The 19796-nt window shown below is 37.3% G+C and overlaps 2 protein-coding genes across 3 annotated transcripts; one reads left to right on the forward strand and one right to left on the reverse strand.

Annotated features, from left to right (window-relative positions):
* The first annotated feature begins 5771 nt into the window (after window positions 1–5771).
* LOC126791453 (high mobility group B protein 15) lies at window positions 5772–10507 on the forward strand. The gene is made up of 7 exons (XM_050517905.1): window positions 5772–6020; window positions 6289–6550; window positions 7891–7969; window positions 8465–8627; window positions 8708–8830; window positions 9451–9857; window positions 9955–10507. The coding sequence occupies exons 2-7, from the start codon at window positions 6420–6422 to the stop codon at window positions 10192–10194; spliced, it is 1143 nt and encodes a 380-aa protein (XP_050373862.1). The 5' UTR covers window positions 5772–6020; window positions 6289–6419; the 3' UTR covers window positions 10195–10507.
* Window positions 10508–14195: 3688 nt separating this feature from the next.
* Window positions 14196–18923, reverse strand: LOC126791112 (uncharacterized). Of its 2 annotated transcripts, XR_007671790.1 has the most exons (5): window positions 18822–18923; window positions 17810–18640; window positions 15560–17199; window positions 14680–15032; window positions 14196–14357 (listed from the first exon to the last, which is right to left on the reverse strand). XR_007671790.1 is itself a non-coding variant. In XM_050517517.1 (4 exons), exons 2-4 carry the CDS (start codon window positions 18609–18611, stop codon window positions 14973–14975), a joined length of 2502 nt encoding a protein of 833 aa, XP_050373474.1. In that variant the 5' UTR covers window positions 18612–18640; window positions 18822–18923; the 3' UTR covers window positions 14196–14972. The 2 variants fall into 2 exon arrangements, 1 of the variants encoding a protein (XP_050373474.1); XM_050517517.1 differs by having other exon boundaries at window positions 14196–15032.
* Window positions 18924–19796: the final 873 nt, after the last annotated feature.

Consider the following 19796-nt stretch of genomic DNA (forward strand, 5'->3'; position numbering starts at 1 on the left):
TATTTCACACTAAATTTTATTGATGGAACCCTTTTAGATTAAGAAAATAGCATCTTATTACAAACGCTAATAATAAATTAACTATAAATACTTTCATTTGTAATGTATTATGGCGATTATATCACATTTGGAATGTATATTTCCTCTTTTTTCATCTCTTTGTATTTCCTAAACAAGAATAATGAAATCATCTTTCATTTTTTTCCTATTAAGTTTTGAGAAATTAGAGAAATATTTTGGACCCCCCTACATTCAAATTCTGGTTCCACCCCTGGAGTCACACCTTCCCATTGATCTTTTTTTCCAATTGAAAACAAGAAGTTTTCATCTACATTGAGGTTCTAGGTATGGCTGAAAATACTAAGCATCATGAAAATTTCGGGTTCCTAGAAAAGCCATGTAAGTCAACCTTATAGAAACATTCATTGGGTTGGAGTTTGGATGTGATGGAGGGTTTGGCGGTAAAATAAGAGCAAGGACTACTCAATTGTTGATCGAATCAATAATTTTGAGTACAATTAGTTAAAAAAGTATACACTAAATCATCGACACCATAAAAATTGTGTTAAATTTATGTATAATTTTCTTTTGGAGACTTGACATATTGTAAGAGGGTGTTTTTGCGGTGCGACTAGGCCCAAAATCGATCGAGGAAAGGATCTAAGAACGATTTTGTTGTGATTAATCTGACTTGATAGTAACAACATCAATTCACTTATAGCACCAGCAATTCACTTATAACGGCAAAGTTTTGCTTGACCGTAACAATATCTACTTTCTATGCTTAACAAGAGCAACGAAGCTTACAGAAGGGGCGTGGTGAGGGAGCTGAGTGCTTGTGAATTCAGTAGAGATGAGATTGCATGATTTGAGTGAGAATTAAGGCAACGTGGGTGATGGTTTAGGTATGAGAGATAAGACATGTTCTCTTGCTTGAAGTTACTGGGTTTTCTCTTCTGGGTTGGGATGAGATCAGATGAGTTGGAATGAATCACTGTGGGTTGAATCCTCATCTATCCCCCCTTGAAACAACAACTCCCTCTCTTTTTATAGTAGAGCCGAAGAGGGAAGGGGAACCTCAAGAACCGTTGATTCTTCTTCATCGTGTCAGAGAGTGTATAGGGCAGTGGTGATAGATGAATAGGCTGGTACTGCTTAGGCATGGCTTTTCCCCAAATCCCCTAAATCACGCTCTAAGAAATGGTAAGGGCAGGAAATCGAAGAATCTCTAGAGGATTTGCGCTCCCTAGTTTTTTGGTGTTGCCAGAAATGGCTGAGCACCAGTCTCAACAGCAAAAGGAGAGAACGTGCCTTCTGTTTGAGGAAGAAGCAGCTGTGATGGATTTGGGCCATGGGTTATGTGATGGGTTTTGGGCCGGAAATGGCCTTGGCTTATTGGGTTGAAGACCCCTTTCTCTACTAGCCCAATGTCGAAATTAAAGCTACATAATGCATGAATTTTGGTTTCCAAGCCCAAAATTTGTTTATGTATTTTATTTCGACGATGAGCCTCATAAGTTCCATTACCTTCCATACCACGACTCTCGTGTAAACCCCAAAACGTAGCTTGGGTCTACGAGAATTGCATGACGCGTTTTAATTTATGCTTGGCTTGATATTAAGCTTGGTATGATTTTAAGACCGTCGATTCGGTTATTCGCATGTCGAGCCTTGACTTTGGGCATGTGGGAAAAAAGAGCCATCAACACATATATAAGACAATTTTTTTTCTTCTGAAGTCTCCCTTGAGCTATAACATAAGTAGCCACTCAAGTGGTTAAGTCCGAGCGTGATTGTTGATTCTATATTGGAAATGTGAGTAGTTTATCTTCTATGATTGGAGCTTTTTTATGTACTTAATTAAAGAACTGCTCACTCTAGAGGCGAAAATAAGTGGCTTCGTGTCTCTTTGTGTCTCAAACTCTAAATCCAAGATTACGGGGTATTTAATAAAAGTTGTAAAAATTGATGAGAACTAGGGCTGGGACCAGTACGGTTCGGTTCGGGATTCGACCGATATCGATACCGATACTGATAATTTATTCGGTTTCGGTTTCGGTTCGGGATCGTAAATTTGAAACTTAATACCGAACTGAACCCGTACATATCAATTCGGGATGGGTTCAGTTCGGTAAAATTGTACATTTTTGCATGTATTTTTATCTATTTATAACTATTAGCTACTGTAAATTAACATTCTAAGTCTTTAAAAGTACAATATAGACCTAAAAAACTAAAAACAAAATATTGAAAATGCATATATTTAATATATTTATACATTCAATACGAATTATACATATACCGAACCGTACCGTTTATAAAATTTCGGTATTAGATTCGGTACGGGACGAAGACATTTTACCGATTCGTCCCGACCCTAAACCATTTTTTCGGTACCAACTCCCACCCCCAATGAGAACTATTCAAGACCAAAAGTAAGTTTAAGTAACCGTAAAATATTTTCCATTTTAAACAGATTGAAATAGTCCATATAATATTTACCAAAAATGGTATGCTATCAATTGCCCTACCCAAGGAACAAAATCTCTCCGATATTTCCGATATATCCTCCGATATTTCCCTTTTTCAAAAAAAGATATATCTTAGGGGTAAATATCTTATTTTTGCAAGTATATGTGATATTTCTCCGATAACTTAAAATATCTCAAATATTTCTCCGATTTTTACGATATATCCGATATATCTTCGATATTTTAAAGAAATATTTGAAAATTTTCACTTAAAAAAATTTAACTCAATTTGAGAATGTCTCAGACTCTCCTTGACCTGTATTTTTTGATTAATTAATCACCTCGAGCCTCGAGGGATATAAAAAATAAGACTAGAAGAATAGTCTTTCAATCGGCTAATTTTCAAATTTTCGTAAAAGATATCGAGAAGAGGAGTGAAAGTTCAAGTCTTAACTCTTAAAAGTCAAGCCATATCAGTGACCAGTGCTCTCATTGACCTTGAGAGAATCCAAAATAAAGGGTCACAACATAGTCTCACACTCTCATGACGATCATAAGAGAATATCCAGCATTTTAGTAATAAATGTTCTCCTCGAGGAATATATAAAGAGCAGTAATCTTTATCTCCTTGACGTCCTCTCAAAGGATATCTAGATAAGGAGTGTTCTCCTTGAGCACTATTGGAGAAAGTAAAAAAACATGAGTCATATTGTAGTCTTTGTCTCCTAGAAGTTCCCTCATACCTTCATAGATTGTTAGCAACCTGCGAACCCATCATGAAAGGATGATAATACTGAAATTTGACATGCGTATTTTAGCACAAACGGCTTCCTCTTATGCTTGTGAAAGAAAGTGGAGTACTTTTTCTCTTATTCATACAAAGAAAATGAACCGTCTTGCATATCAGAAGTTGGAAAAACTCGTATACTACTACTATAACACGAAGTTACGACTACGTGATAAACGAGCAAAGGATAATGTGATCAATGAAAACAACTATATCGATCTACTTCATGTTGCTATGAACCACTTTAGAATGACATTGATCCTCTTCATGATTGGATTATGCATGCACCTCGATGATGAAAATGGCAACCCTCCTCCACATGTCGTAGAAAAGGCAACTAATTTTGGAATTGATGTAAACAAGGTATTATCTGATGAAGTTGGAGACCCGGGAGATGATCTGATAATGCTAGTGTGTGGGGCGGTGTAACAACTCCAGATAGTTCAGATAGTGATGATGATGATGGTGGTGGTGGTGGTGGTGGTGGTAATTGTGATGGTAGTGGTGGAAGTCGAAAAGGTGGTGGAGATACAAGATTTGAATATGGACAATGTTATGTAGGTGGATAATTTGAGCAGTTTACTTGTGAAAGTAATTTTGATCATGCTACCCAAGATGAGAATCATGGATCTAGAGCAGGCGGTCATGGTGCGCAACAGAAAATTAGGTGCAGGAGGAGGACAAGATGAGTCATTGATGATCAAAATATTTCATCTAATGTTAGTTCAGTTGCCTTAAGTTTTAATTCTATCAGTTTAGGCACATAGCACAGTGGGATGTTAAACGAATCACATGAAGTCAACTATCAATCTGGTCATCCTATTTACAATTATGGTCAGTTTGGAGACGTTTATAATCAATTATCAAGTTGAGTTCATCCTTATTATCACATTCTCGGAGAAAGTATTAGTAGCTCAAAAGAGATATATGACTATCATGTTAACCATTACAATTCGTACTATATGACTCGTATGTCTTGGGCAAACTATTGTAGTTTTGTTGACCAACGTGCATCTTTTTAAGCATCTAGAGCTTCTTTCTAGTACTAGATAAAATTAATAATTGTATTTGTTTGTATGTAATTCAATAATAAATAAATAAATAATTTCGGAAGAGGAACGATATTTTTTTTCAATATCCCCGATATATCTCCGATATATCCGATATCTCCATTTTTCAAAAAAACGATATATCCCCCGATACCGATATTTTGAACCTTGGCCATACCATCTTGGTCACTTTAAAAATGCATCACCCTATATTAACCACATACTAAATGCTGCTTATCATATGACAAGTAGAAAGTTGGGTGAAGATAAAGAAAATTTTCTTCTTTATAAATAGTATGTAATTTACCAAAAGAAATAAGATAAAATGGAGTAGAAGGAAAGAAATAGGGGGTAGAGAAGTGTGATCAAATGCCTCAATAAATAACATATGAAGCTGGTGTTACGGCACCCATGTCTCACCCCAGCCCCTTGTTTTTGGCCTCTCTCTCATCTTTTCTTGGGTGTTCAAATTCAGATTGTACCGTTTTAATAGGAGAGTCAATACAACACGTATTGCTAATCTCATGACACATCTCACCCAATTGGTCAATTCCATAATTGTTGTTCTTGTTTTACACATCCATATTTGATTGGATTCATTAAATTTTGAATATTTACTTCCCTAATATAATGCAAACATATACCCAAAAATATCCCTCAAATTCTTGGTCTAGCATCACAGGCAGATAGGGGATAGAGTTGTCACTTGAGAGGTTGTGTATGTTTGTATCAGGGTTAGTCACCTTTCTTAAACTGTCACCACCCAAATTAAAAGACCCTTAAAAAAAGATGGGAAATACAAATCTGTGACCTCGATCTCCCCTTGGGTTCCTTATTTATATATTAATCTAAAGCTAGCTTCTCTCATAATTTCATATCATTTTGCATGCTCAAAACCTTCATCTCTCCACCAAATTGTTGGTAAGTTTTTATATAATTTTGTTGGTTATTTATGTGAAAGATACACTCTGGTATATTATTGCTTCCCCCATTTCTTCATCTGGGTTGTTTGCATTCTATATTCCTCAAACATATACTATTCTATATCTTATTAATCACAAGACGAGGATTATAAATTAGAATAGAAAGAGTAAAAATAATGTATAGTGCTGAGGGTAAATTCTTCTGTTTTTTAACTACTGGAAGGAGATGATATAAAATTTGAGAGGTTTCAATGTGAGGTTTTGATTGATGGGCACACTGGCACCTCTCACCTCCAAAAACCCAACACTGGTATTCATATTGATTATTGGTATTGGTATTGGGTATCTATCAAAATCTTGAAAGCCGTGTCAGATATTACAGAAAGGAGAACATGAAAAAGCCTCGGGCTTTGTTGATAGAGAAAGAAGATGCCCATTTTTCATTTGATGTGGAAATACAGAGATACACATCATATATATATATATATTTGGAATGTCAGGCAAGGCAATATAGGGTCTACAGTGATATAGGGTTTGTCAGTCTTCATCTGAGTCTTTATTGCTATTAGGCCTGAAAGGCTTTCTGTTTTTAGCCTGTGTGTTTCAAAGGCCTGAGATGGGTTCTTGCTGTTACATCCTCGATTCCCTGGAGGAATTTAAGGCTATTACAGCTATGTTGTACCTTTTGGTTTGCCTATTGGGTTTGGATTCTTCCTCTCGGAGTCATTTCATAAAAGGCCCCAGGCTTCTTTGTCATTCCGGTTTCTGCAGCAATCTGCAACACTACATGGTGATTTTTATTTTCTGGGTTCGTTGTGTTGTCATTAAAGATTGCTCCTTTACACTTATCCTTTGGAACTTTGTCTCTATCTGCCGTAGTTTTTGGTTTTCCCATCATTTGAGAGACACTCTGCATGATAGTTGTGTTTTTGGCAATGTTCAGGGTGCGCTTTCTTCAGATTTTCTGTATTTTGCATGCAGTTGGTTTCTTCGGCTCACTGCCATTGATGTTCGACTACCCTTTTTGGAACTCACTTGTATTTATGGTTATTTTGCAGTGAAGAACAAGTGAGACAGTGTGGTGTGTTTAACGGTTGAATAGGGAGGAACAGAAGAAACACTTAGATTTGGTGCGACTGTTTTCATAATAGCAGCATCAACATCTAGTGCAAGTAGGAGCCCATTACACATGGAAGCTGCAACCTGTAACTTAATTCCGTACCCAGCACCTCTAGCTACATATGAGGTGGTTGCAGCTAATCCAAAGCTGTTCATGTCAACTTTGGAAATGCTTCACGCTGCAATGGGAACCAAGTTTATGTAAGCTTTATCTTTTGATCCTCTAATTTCCTATTTTGTTACCGATATGTCTAATCTGTAATGTTAAAGATTTCTGATCTTGGAATTAAGAAACTGGGATGATGGATTTCTTTCATTTATTTGCACTTATGGGTTATGTATATGTCATTTATGATGTGTTGCTGGTTCTTCATAAGTTTCCAAGTTTGTGATCTGTTTGATCAAGTTCTCATTGTTTGGATCCCTGTTGATATAAGTGAGTACATGAGTATTTTAGTTTTAGAGGGTTTTCTTTTCTGATACAACATTGTTATCTTTTGAATCTTCTAAGACATAACATAGATTAAAGATCAAAGTTTTACTTAATTTGCACAGGGCAATTATTTTCAGGTGTTAATCATGCATGCATTCTGCAAACTTGGAAACTCAAAGAAGTTTTCCTAATTGCTTACTTATATGGTATTCTTCTACATGAGGAAATTGTTGTCGCATATTTATTTTGGACCGTTACAAAGTTATAATTTCCTTTCACATTTCCTCGAGTTCCTCACCGTTATGTCATTTTCAATTCAATCCAAAGTATTGTCTGTAAAATCTAAGTTTCTTCTTTACAGGTTGGTACTTTAGGATTTGGTTCAATATAGAAAGGTGAACTTTATGTGGCCACAATATAGGACTATCAATATCATTTAATCACAGGGTTTGATACTGTGAATAACTTGGAGATTCTTATAATTGTTTTCTCTTCCTGGTGCATTTATAAGGATTTTTGGATCAGATAACTCCTTGTGTTACTTGATACTGTACTTGTTGGACAACACTCTCACACCTTAGGATATATGCATTAGCTTAGAGCACAAGGATATGATTACTCTACATTTGCAAGGTGATGGTAAGAACGTTTTACCTTAGGGCTTTATCTGTCACAAAGCATCAAATATACAGTTTTGGCACAGCTTAGTAGTATGTTCGAAATTTTGGATTTAATAATTTGGAACAGATTGCTTTCTGCTCTTAAGATTAAGGGAGTAGACCACTAATGTCAATTAATGTGTTCCCCCATATCTCCCGAGGTAGTCGGTGTATTCAAGATTTTAGCTTTAGGCAAGGGTGAATTGAACTGAACTGGTAAGGGGTTGGCTCGCCAGTTGTACTGTTTCTTGTGTCTCGTACCGTTATGTAGTATCTTCTCACTTGAAATTTTGGTCTACCAACTCTTGCATCTAATATTTTATAGGCAGGGAGTGGTTTGTATACAGGTGCTACCATGTATTAACTGGTAGATGTAACTTGTATGGTTATGTACTTGTCTCTTCTTGTGTTTCTGTTCTTCTGTTGAGTTTCTCCTTTTTTAACTGTAGGATCCCTATAATAGGAGGAAAAGAGTTAGACTTGCATCGACTGTTTGTGGAGGTAACTTCCCGTGGTGGTATGGCAAAGGTAAGAAAAACTGTATCTGATTATTCTATCACATGGAAGGCCCAAGGTTGTCTTATGTGGTACTCAATGCATATGTGCATGTTATTTTTGCTGACACTTTCAGTATAGGTAAATGGTGTCATTTCATTCTTAGACTCTTCAATATTTTCCTTATAGATGGTGCACGCAGATATATGTATGCATAGAATAAATATGGCTTGATATCTCTTTGCACTTAATATAGCTATGTTTTGAGTAGTCTGGTAATGAATACAGAGAAAGCCTGTTTTGTGCACGCAAACAATGTCAAGTTTGTGCCGAGTAGTTTCCAAAATCTTAACTTGTACCGTTGTACGTCATACTGTTGTTTTCTGATTACCGGCCGCTCTAGTTGGTGGCTCTGTATGTTTCATAATAAGTTGGATGGGAGAAGGAATGTATTGAATGTTTCTTTTGCTCCTTACTAAAGATGAGTACTTCTTGGCTAATAATGTTCTAATTGAATGGTGTATGCAGATCGTTAGAGATAGAAGATGGAAGGAAGTTACAGCTGTATTCAACTTCCCCTCCACAGCTACAAATGCTTCTTTTGTGCTGCGAAAATATTATAATTCATTGCTTCTCCACTATGAGCAAATTTACTATTTCAAAGCTCAAGCATGGAATCCGCTCGCATCAGGTATGCCCAGAGGAAACTTGTGCTCCTATACTTATCCTGCGTGATTTCATATTTTAAAATACAACCATTTTTTCTTGCAGATATATCACAGAACCCTAACATGACACCTGGTCCAGCTCCACGGGGAGGAACCAAACGAAAATCAACTGAAGCTCAGACACCTTTGCTTCAGCAGCCACAGATCATCCCAGAGATTCCTGGAGGTATTTTTTTCAATCCAAAGGAATATCTTTGTGTTTCTTTTGTGCTTTCACAAAAGTGGTGTTGCAGTGAGGCAATGCAAAATTGGTTGATTTGGCACTTAATTGTTTAGTCTTGCTTAAATCAACATGGGCTCCATCGTAAATCATTCAGCATAATTAGATAGAATTGATATCCAGACAGTAAGTAATAAAATTGCACTGATTTTTGCCCACTTTGGAATTTATCACATTTGAATAGTAGAAATAAACTTGAGATGTTCTATCATTTTACCCGACTTACTACACAACTTGCTAGAAATTTTGATGTGCTTATCAATGCTTCAAAAATTGTTTTTTCTTAATAGTATGACCAAGAGTATGTAAGTCACTCGACTTACAAAAATTGTTGTTTGTTGGTGGATATCTGAAAAACTTATTATTCATTAGACTCTTTTTACTGCTAAGATTCAATGTAAGCAAAAACAAATTATGATTCTTCTCACGCTTTCTTTTAATAAGATCTATATTAATTGACTTACACACTCTTGGTCATGGATGACTGTGAAATGTTTATCAGCATAAGTCTGAGTTTAGTAGTTAGTACGTGTATCAGTTCTTATGTGTAACATCTCTTGTTGCAGCCGGGACACCAGCAATGCCAGACAATGATACTGTGTCAGGGACTATAGATGGGAAATTCGATAGTGGTTATCTTGTTACAGTCACTAAAGGAACACAGACGTTAAGAGGTGTACTGTATCAGATTGCAGAGAACCCAGTAATTCTGCAAGGCCCACCGAATTATAGCTTGGTGGTCAGCACAAACAACAGTGCCTCAGCTGTACCTGTTCCCCATCGTCGTCGCCGGAGGAAGAAATCTGAGATAAAAAGGAGGGATCCTGCTCACCCAAAACCGAACAGAAGTGGGTATAACTTTTTCTTTGCCGAACAGCATGCAAGGTTGAAGCCACTTCATCCGGGGAAGGATAGAGAGATAAGTAGAATGATAGGCGAACTCTGGAACAAATTGAAGGAGTCTGATAAAGGAGTAAGGACTCTGCACATTAACACATATATTTGAATTCATCACAGATAGTTTTTATGGCCAGATTACTTGAGCTGACAATTGCTTCTGTAATATGTAGGTATATCAAGAGAAAGCAGTGAAAGATAAGGAGAGGTACCGATTAGAAATGGAGGAATACCGGGAGACATTGAAGGCAGCTCAAGTCATCAGTGATGCAGTCCCACTACAGCAGAGGTATCCTGAAGCAGATGCTAGTTTGCCAGAATCAGAATCAAAGATTGAAGAAAATGAGCCTGGAGAGTCTCCAGAAACTGCAGATGAAAGTAGTGAGAGTAGTTTTAGCGAATCAGAGAAGTGATCTCCAAGGTAATCAGTGCAAGAATGATGTGGTTGTAGAGGCATCTATAGGAGTCGACTAATTTTTTTTCTGAAGATATATGCTGATGAGGGTTCATCCACCACAGTGGAGAGTATATCTGGTGGTGAAAAGAAGCCTGAGGTAGTATTCTTACAGAGGAATTTAAAAACCATTAGCTAATGAAGAAGGTTAAATGTTTGTTTTATGACAAAAGTAGGATCAGACTTTTCATTGCTTTTACAGTGTTTCTTGAGTATTGTTCTACCCTTTGTTTTTCTTCGTCTTTGAATTATCTTTCTTTTTAGTTGTAAAACTAGCTTGCTTTCTGATGGATTTTGCATAATTAAATATTCCTTGTCTATTAATTTAGTTGATGATTGCTATTTTCTGAACAATAGATCAGTTGATAATTAACAACCATTTCTTTCCATTTTGTTTGGACAACTCTCTCACCTGCTGGCATATATGCAGGTTGATTTTTGTTTTGTTTATGGGTGTGCTTTGTTCTGTTTTATTGCAATGTGTCTGCATTCAGCATTTTGAGGACATCAAGCTCTGGATGTTTATCTCAACTTTGCTGGTTCAACACCTTTTCTTTTGTATAGAAAAATGGTGGTTTTGCTCGATTTACTTCTGGTGCAAAAAATTAACATGGTAGTAGTGTTCTTCAATTTGTTTTAGTGCGAACTTTGGATTATTCTGCCAGTTTTCGAGAGTGTTGAAACAGGGGATTAGAAGCATGGCTGTGAGCCTGTGATTAAGATTTTCATTCTAGGTTTAAGAGTTAAATGTTTGTTATCACTAGAGACGGTTGTTAGCATTGTGGTTTCACTAGTAGAAATGTGAACGAACTTATTAGTCATCTATCCCGTATATTGGTGCTCAGACTAAAACAAGACACAAACTTATAATGAAAACCAACACATCTACATCAACATCCATCAACAATATTAATAATCTGTTACCTTTGATTAATATGGCTGAATGGCCGATGGTGAATTTGTTGACGTTGAGGTAGAGATTTCGGTGTGTACTTATATTTAGTGCTAAAAACTAGCTGACTACAAGGCACTTGCATCCCTTGATTCACACCTTTTCCTACTACTAAGCAATGCTAAGGACTACGTTGACCAAATGGAAACTCCTCTTTTTGTTGATCACAGATGTAAAGGTTCTCTCAAGTAAATCGCCTTCCTTCGAAATTCCAACCTCTTCTTTACTATTAGTGATATTCTCAGGGAATACTAAGGACTCCACTGACCAAATGGAAGCTCTGGCTCTTTTCATTGGTTTTGCCATAAGAAAGATGCTTCTATTTGATCAATGAGTCCTCAGTTTAGCCCTTAGAGATAGTAAGGCCATCTCCAGTAGGAGGGCCAAATTGAGATTTGTTGCCCTTTTGTTAACTTTATGGTCTCCGGCAAGTAAGTTTGAGAGGGCTAAGCAGGTGGAGTCAGGTCCAAAAGGCTAGACGGAGGGCTAAATGTAACCCTGTGGCCAGCCCTGTTGACTTTGCCTTCCGTGGGACCATCAAGAGAGAAAAGAGAAATATATAAAGAGAATAAAACCCACATAATTTGACTCTCACTTATTGGAGACCATAACAATATAGCCCTCATAATTTGAATAAACAATTATATTTTAAGGGTTAAAATTTAGTCTCGGGCCGTTTTAGCCCTCCACTACTGGAGATGGCCTAATACTTTGATCTCCTTGAATCTCTATGAATCGCTCAAATTAGTACCATCCTTTCAAGGACCCCCCACCTATTCTTTACAATTAGCGCTGTGCTGAGGGAACTACTATGGATTCCATTGACCAAATGGAAACTCTTTTTCTTTTAGTTGCTGCACGGCCGGCCCAAGCTTGAGGCAAAAGAGGCGGTCGACTTGGGCCTCATAATTAGAAGGCCTAGTATCAAAAAAAATACGCAAAAAAGAAAAAACTCAATCAGTATCAAAAAGATGGATGATGAGTAGATGATGAGTAACAATCACCTAAGACTCTGAGAGAACTTTGTCTATTTAGGATTAGAAAGAAAAAAGATTGTTTCCAATATTCCTCTATTTAATTAAGGCCCCAATCTTATAGGTTGAAATCCAAAAGCAATATTATCTTCATTCTCTACTGTAATTTCATTATGTTTAGATTATCGATTCTAAATCAGTTTTTTTTTCATATTCATACGAGTTATCGAGGTCCCCAGTGCCAAGTTTTGAGGCCAACATAAATCAGTCTATCTTGTTCTTTATCAATTCAGAATTTTGTTTCAATTTGATTGTTTTTGTTATATTAAGTATTCATATGAATGTAGATGCAAATGCAAATCCAAATGTGGAAGCAGTTTGTGTAGAAGATGTAGTTGAACTAAATGAAGAGTGTTGTACCAAAAACTTGGATAATCTAAAAACAAAACCTATTGAAAGGGTACCACAATTTCACGATTTTGGCAGAAATATTTTTAATCCTAGCCGATGGAAGAACATTGATGCAAATAACCTTAAACCTCTTTTATTTCTGGCCTTGGGCCTCACTTGGTCACAAGACGGCACTGAGTTGCTGCCTCAGCCATGAAAAAGAGGCTTCCATTTGATCAATGAGTCCTCAGTTCATCCCTCAGAGAAAGTGATCATCTGATCTCTCTAAGCCTCACCAAATCTCTGAAACTCACTCACATAGCTGGCTAGCTAAACTTTTACTTTGCATGAACTTGTTCAGAAGATAGCTCATATTTATAAGGCATTGTGCCTTTGTTGTGTTCGGCATGAACGAGGTTCAGCTTAATCTAAACTTGACTCAACTCAGAGACTTGAAAATTAAACGGACCCGTAATTTGAGTGCCTTTTGGTGCTACTTAATTACTGTTTCATGGAAATTGTGTGACAACATGCAAAATACGTTTTTGTTGCTTCCTAAGTGAGTATAACTGTTTTCTTCCCCATCATAATTAGAGTCCTCGAAAATATTCTGAGTGCATCATTATAAACAAATCTGGAGCACCTTCCAAATGAATTAAGATACAACAGAAGAGTATGAATTGTTTGAATGTTTTCTTATGTTCTATTTGGACATCGTGATTCGTGACCGAACGACAGAGGGTTTTTTTTTTGGGTAAGGGGAATGAAACGAATTCATTGGCGACAACGCCATAACGATCACAAGGATCAAGTACATGTCACTCTAAGCTACTTAACTACAAGAGAAAATAGTAGCGCACACAGTGTTTATTAAACAAACTAAGAGTCTGGAAAACGTCAAAAACAAGTAGACGTATCTAAAAAGCAAATACGAACAAAGTACAATAAAACTTCAAGGAACCATAGCTAGCTAGCTAAATGGACACTTGCTCACTTGAGATGTTTCTTCTTTCGTTCAAGGAACCAACAATTCTCATTTGAACACTAACCGAGGGCTGTGCAGAATCCACAAAGTTAATGTGTTTGACATCAACATAAATCTCAAGGGCATGTAGCTCTCTGGATCAGTAGAGTTCAACTATCAAACATATTATCTTAGCAGCAATCAGCATTCTTGATCAAGATTCAAGAAGTTCAGGTTCAAGATTATATGTACTATGTATATTTTTGGTCTTACATGTTGCTACATATAAAAATTATAAGCAAGTAGCATTAGAATTTAGAAATATTACCCAACTGAAAACTATAAAGCTAAAAGACCGTATACTGTGTTAGGGAATTAAGATCCCTCCCAACATGACTTACAGAGTATATCGATAGAAAAATAAACAAATTAGGATCTCTCCCAACATGGTTCACAGAATATATCGATAGAAAAGTAAACAAATCATAAAACAAGCAACAAGAGAACACCGAGATTAACGAGGTTCGGCATAAACCTATACCTACATCCTCTGAGAGACACCATGTTCTTCACTATGAGAAATATAATAGTACAAGCTACATTTGAGCTAAATCTCATAACCCAAAACCTATAACTTATGTACAACTACACTCATAGAATTTCCTAAGAACACACCCTCATTCAAGAGCTATCCTCACCCTTGACATCTCTGCTCTCTTACACAAGAGATATACACTCCCTTGTCGATGACTGCATCCACCTTACCGTGATGGCCATGCCCTGATGACCACATCCACGAACTAAGTCATGACAGCCACACCTTGGTTAACTCCCTGTGTCTCCTATATATAGGCACACCAATTACAATCCAATTGGTCATAGGAAAACCAAAACATTTTCATACTAGAAAAGAACATATTCCTGAAAAGAATAAACTTTGACATAAACCATGTCCAATTATGAAAAGTAACCAAGTACAACTAGGATTTACTTTCCTAATAAATTCTCATCACATCCTAACATACTGCATGTGTACATCTTTTTTGCACTCATCCGCCTTTATTGAACTTCTCAAGTGAAAACACTGTTCTTCAACATATGAAAGATTATTTCCGAAGTGGAATGACATGGTCATATACCCCGTGGAAAGAACATAATATGTACCTTCTCGATACTCATTATAATCCAGCCTTCTCCTGCATCTGATTTAGCATGTGGCTTTCGTCCAGTTTGATGACAGATTTTTTATCCCACAATGCTATGCTTCTAAGGGTTTGTTATAGGAAAACCCATGAAATGGACTTCTATGGGAAACTAGTAACGGAAAAGGGTGAGAACCATACTCGACCAGAGCAAACATTTAAAAATGTGGCTAAGGAGAAAGCTTCCTTGTAGTGTACGGAAATGAGCATAACAGCTTCCCAGCTGTCACTTGTATAATAAACAGTCCTACCTTGTTAGGTACTTCTGTGCACTCCAAGAGACAAAGTTCGCCATCGTCTTTTCTTCGACATAACCTGAAAATGCAGGTTTCATCTGTCAGTCCACTGTTCATCGATGTAGTTCAAGGTAATGACAGAAGCATGAACTTTGCACAATCAACATTTGTAATAAAATTAATTATATGAATACACATCTACTTTCTCCAGCCTTGACACTGAAAAAATTAGGTCCATAAAAAAGATGCAACTAAACAGTAAAAGGTCCATAAATTGTCTTCAAAGCCCATTCTTTCTCCAGCCTTGACTCAAATCCTTTTTTCTTCTTTTTTCAGTGTCATGCTGCATTGCCTAATTTAATTTGCAACTGAAGAAAGATTGACCGTAACCTACAGAGATACACACCTAGGAATAGTTTCCAAAAAAAAAAAACCAACCTGCAGACCAAGCTACTAAACTACATACAAAGGGCAAACACGACATCACTAGATTCAAGGACCTTGCCATCAAAATGCACTGCAGATAAAGTATACCTAGCAGATAATACATATAATTAGATAGGCCATGTAGTTAGTGAGTGGATATATAAAAGCTCTAGTATAAACCTTAGATGATGGGGGCGGCAATGCAGCCTGGCACTTGACCCTTCCAGGCTCCGTCAATTGCCGAATCTCTTGGAGTTGGCTTGCTATATCTTCTAAAAGCTTTTGCTGAACTTTATCCCTTTCTCTGTGCCCGACTGAGAAGTTGAGCCTCTCTCTTCCCTCTTGCACAATCCTCAACCTTTCTCTAAGCCATTCAACTTCATTGTCAAGTTTACATCTTTCATAATCAACTGCAGACATGGAATTTCTTCGCATGACAGAAGGTGATGGCGACGTGTCTGAACTACCTCTGTAAGATTTATTGCCCATTTTCCATCTTTCATAATCAACTGCAGTCATGGAATTTCTCCGCACATCTTTAGGTTCTGTGTCTGAACTACCTCTGTCCACTTTGTTGTCAATTTTCAATCTTTCATAATCAACTGCAGACATGGAATTCCTCCTCATGGAATTTCTCCGCATATTGTAAGGTAAAGCTTTGCCTTGAGCCCCATCCCCTATTGAAAATTCACTACCTGTGTCTGAATTAACTCCGTGCACTTTTCGCTCAATTGCCAACCCTGTCATACTCTTGTGTTTTTCAGAAATATCTAAGGTAGCATTTGCTAATAACTGTTTGCTTTTCTCTGCACTCGTCTCATTATACAAATCAGACTTCTCATCAATAACATGAACATCATGAACACAAGGCTCTGTATAAGACGTTAAGCTAGGTGGATCTTTGCTTCCCTGATCCACATTGCTACCACCTGTATCAACTTCATGTTCGTTAGGAGGAATAATTTTTTCAACCAAATTAAGCCCCTCATCCACAGACACCATTCCTTTCTCTTGAAACTTGTTGCTGATCTCATCCCTACTATCTAACATATGTGAATGGCTATCAATGCTTGGAAGCAGATGCATGTCCACCTGCTTTGAAAAGTCATGTTCGTCCAAATCTGGAACTGGTAGTTCTTTGCCCAAGGCCAGAGTGTGGTTTTGCAAGTCACTTGATGGAGCCCCATAATCTGCAGTACTATTTGCCATTTTCAACTTTGATTTATCACTAATTGTATCGCTTGTCCGCTCTAGCATTAGAAATAGCTCTTCACTTGGAAGCCGTGAAATACGCTGTGATTCTGTGGCAGCAACATCATGCATATCATCAGCAGCTTGATCATATCCAAAAAGTAGTTTCCTGTAGTACTCAACTTCCTTCTCCAAGAAATGTTTTTCCCTTTCTCTCCTGAGTACAATCTCCTTGAGAATGTTCATTTCCTCAGCATCATAAGCTGATTTTTCCTGTATCATCCTCTGGTAGTGCCTTGCCTCCATTTCAATTGATGCCTTCTCCTCTTGCAGACGCAATATCATGGCCATGGCCTCATCTGCCGCTGTAGAAGCAGCACTTCTCTCCTTCTCTAATTCATAATAGAGAGCAGTGCGAGCAGTATGCTCTTCGTCCAGTGCTTGTTCCAGTACTCGAACTGTAGTTTTATCATTATTATCATACACTGGCTTCTCTTGCTCATTGCCACCAAAATTCTCAATAGATGAAACATCATTCTCCATTGATTTGTTTTTTCCAACATGTTCATTCAACTCAAGACGCGAAACTCTTTCTGGCCTACCACTGTCTGTTGGAGCTTCCATCCCATCTAATATTACGTGAGCATCCACATATAAAGAACTATCAGCATAATTTATTCAGGCATTGATAATTATGGGAGTCTGTAAGATTTAACAGATAAACTACAAAACAAATTTCTAAAGTACATGGGACTTTTGCCTAAGCCATGAAGTACCTTGAAAATCATGCAGTCATGCTTCTTATGCACTTGGAAGAAACTGCAACTGTTTGTTATGTGCAATTATGTAACGATCTCTGTACTTAATGCTTGTAGACATGACAATGAGGTTCAATTACTACATGGGTCCTTGTCTGAATATCAAGAAAGGCCAGGAACCACAAATATGCAAGGAGTTCCCAATCTACATGCGCAATCACTTATTTTTCTTATATGGAATTGAAGTCATAAAAGTGCTAGCTTATTTTTCGGATTTCATCTCTTAAAGATTACTTATATGAAGTCTAAACAAGCAATTACATAATTTTAACAGGATTAGACAGTGTAAAAGTGCAGTACAAGAAATAAGAAATATATTAACTAACATTTAAAACCTAAATTAGCCCTAACATGACAGTAGTCAGTTGAAAAAACACCTGCCAAACTCATCTTAAAAAAATTGAAGTACAAGGTAATTCACCTGAACTGGAACGAACTTCAGTAACCTGATTCCCTACTTTACTTCTGCTGGAAGGAGGAGTAGGAATGTCTCTTGCACCGGACTGCATCACATCATATGGTGAAACCGAAAACACCTTTCCATGATCAACAGAACGCTCCTTGCGGCGGCGTTGCATACCATGACCTGGCCTTCTTGAATTGATAGGTGTAACCATGTCTTCAGAATCTGATTGTACCATATCACATGTGGAAACTGAAAACAGCTTCCCAAAATCAACAGAGGCAGCTCCCTTGCGACGGCGCCTAAGACCATGACTTGGCCTTCGAGTACCACCCTTCTTTCCCTTATGATCCAACCATTGCTCCAATTTCATCGCACCAGACTCACAACTCTGCTCATTCCCTGAAAGAGAACCTCTCCCAACCCCATTCAGCACCTTTGCATCCGAATACGAGCTGCAGGACGCATCACCTTCAAACTCAAAGTTCCCATTCTCGTGATCCGGCTTCAACTTTGAATGAAAATGTGGATCATTACTCAACATTACATCAAAAGGGAACTTGCTCCTCAGCTGCAACTGAACTCCGCCGATTTTCTCAGATGGGCCGTCCACTAACTGCTTCTGTAAGCAGTAATTGTTCTTGGGGTTCCCAAACAACCCATCAGAAGGGCATGGAAGACTCGATCCAAATAAATCCAAGAAGTTTGAAGCGAAAAATGCAACAGCAGATGCACAGAGTAGCAGATAAGCTATTGAAAGATCAAGAAATGCACCCACAAGCCCACTAAATGTCCATGAATGTATCATCTGGCATGCCATATTTCATCAACAAATCATTTACCACCCCTCTGTAAAGTCAATTACAATGAAAACATATTACCACAACAATTATCTGAGCAACAAAGATTGTATCTTTTATTTGAATCAAAATAAAGAAATCATTTTTAACACTTCCCATTTCCATATGGGTCAATAAAATGTACAACATATTTGAATCTAAAACTTAGGGAGAGGAAACGGGTGACTCACCAAGTTGAGCTTAGGATGAAATGTTTGATGTTTCTGTTTTTGATGGGTTCGGAGAGATTGAGGAGGAGAAGCAGAAGTGGGTGTCGGGGGGATAGAGGTGAGTGACAGACGGAGAGCTGTGCCGATGACGCGTCTCACTTGTAGGTTCGTCGTTGTTAGGCTTGGGGAAGGTCGTGGAATTCAAAGTTTCAAACACTGCGGGGGAGTTTCGCATTTTACTGCTGGATTTGTAACTGTAGATCCTTCTTAAGTGGTTTTTATTCTGTATTTTTTAAAGTAGGACATAATACGAAAAAAAAAATAGTTCGTAATAAATACCTTTTTTCTTTAAAAAAAGAAGAAGAAATCACCTTGTTTAATACCAGAAAAAAGAAAGTACGAAAATAATGGTCTCGGGCTAATGAATGAAAAGAGGATAATGTTAATCTAGAGGCATCCACATTGCATTGCTCCCAAACTCATTTGATCATTTCTAGGACCCAGGTTTATATATGATCTGACTAGCCCAGTTTGATCTCTAGATGCCGATGGTTTTCCTCTTCTTGTTGGATCAAGACGCGTCATGGTTACAACAATATACTTCTAGATGAAGCATTTATGTCACGCAAAGGTCCCAAAAATCCTAGAAAGTGGTTTCAAGAAAATCTAGTTTGAAGGTGGTTCTAAAGTTATTATCAATAGTGTTTGCGTCACTGAGGAATCCCGGAAAAGGAAAACAATGAAAGACATTCATTGAGTCATCATTTGAAAGTCGGGTCATATATATATATATATATATATATATATATATATATATATATTCCTTCAATTTAATCGATATTGTATCAACTATTTGCCTCCATCATATGTAGCTCAATTTCGATTATTAATTTCCATAACTCTGATTGCAGCTGGGCTCTTTAGTTTTGTAGTGTAAGTTGTAATATTTTTTTCATTATAAGCTATAATAATCCAACATGAGAATCGAAAAACAAC

This window comes from Argentina anserina, chromosome 4 (assembly GCF_933775445.1).
Source record: "Argentina anserina chromosome 4, drPotAnse1.1, whole genome shotgun sequence".
Classification (NCBI taxonomy): Eukaryota; Viridiplantae; Streptophyta; class Magnoliopsida; order Rosales; family Rosaceae; genus Argentina; species Argentina anserina.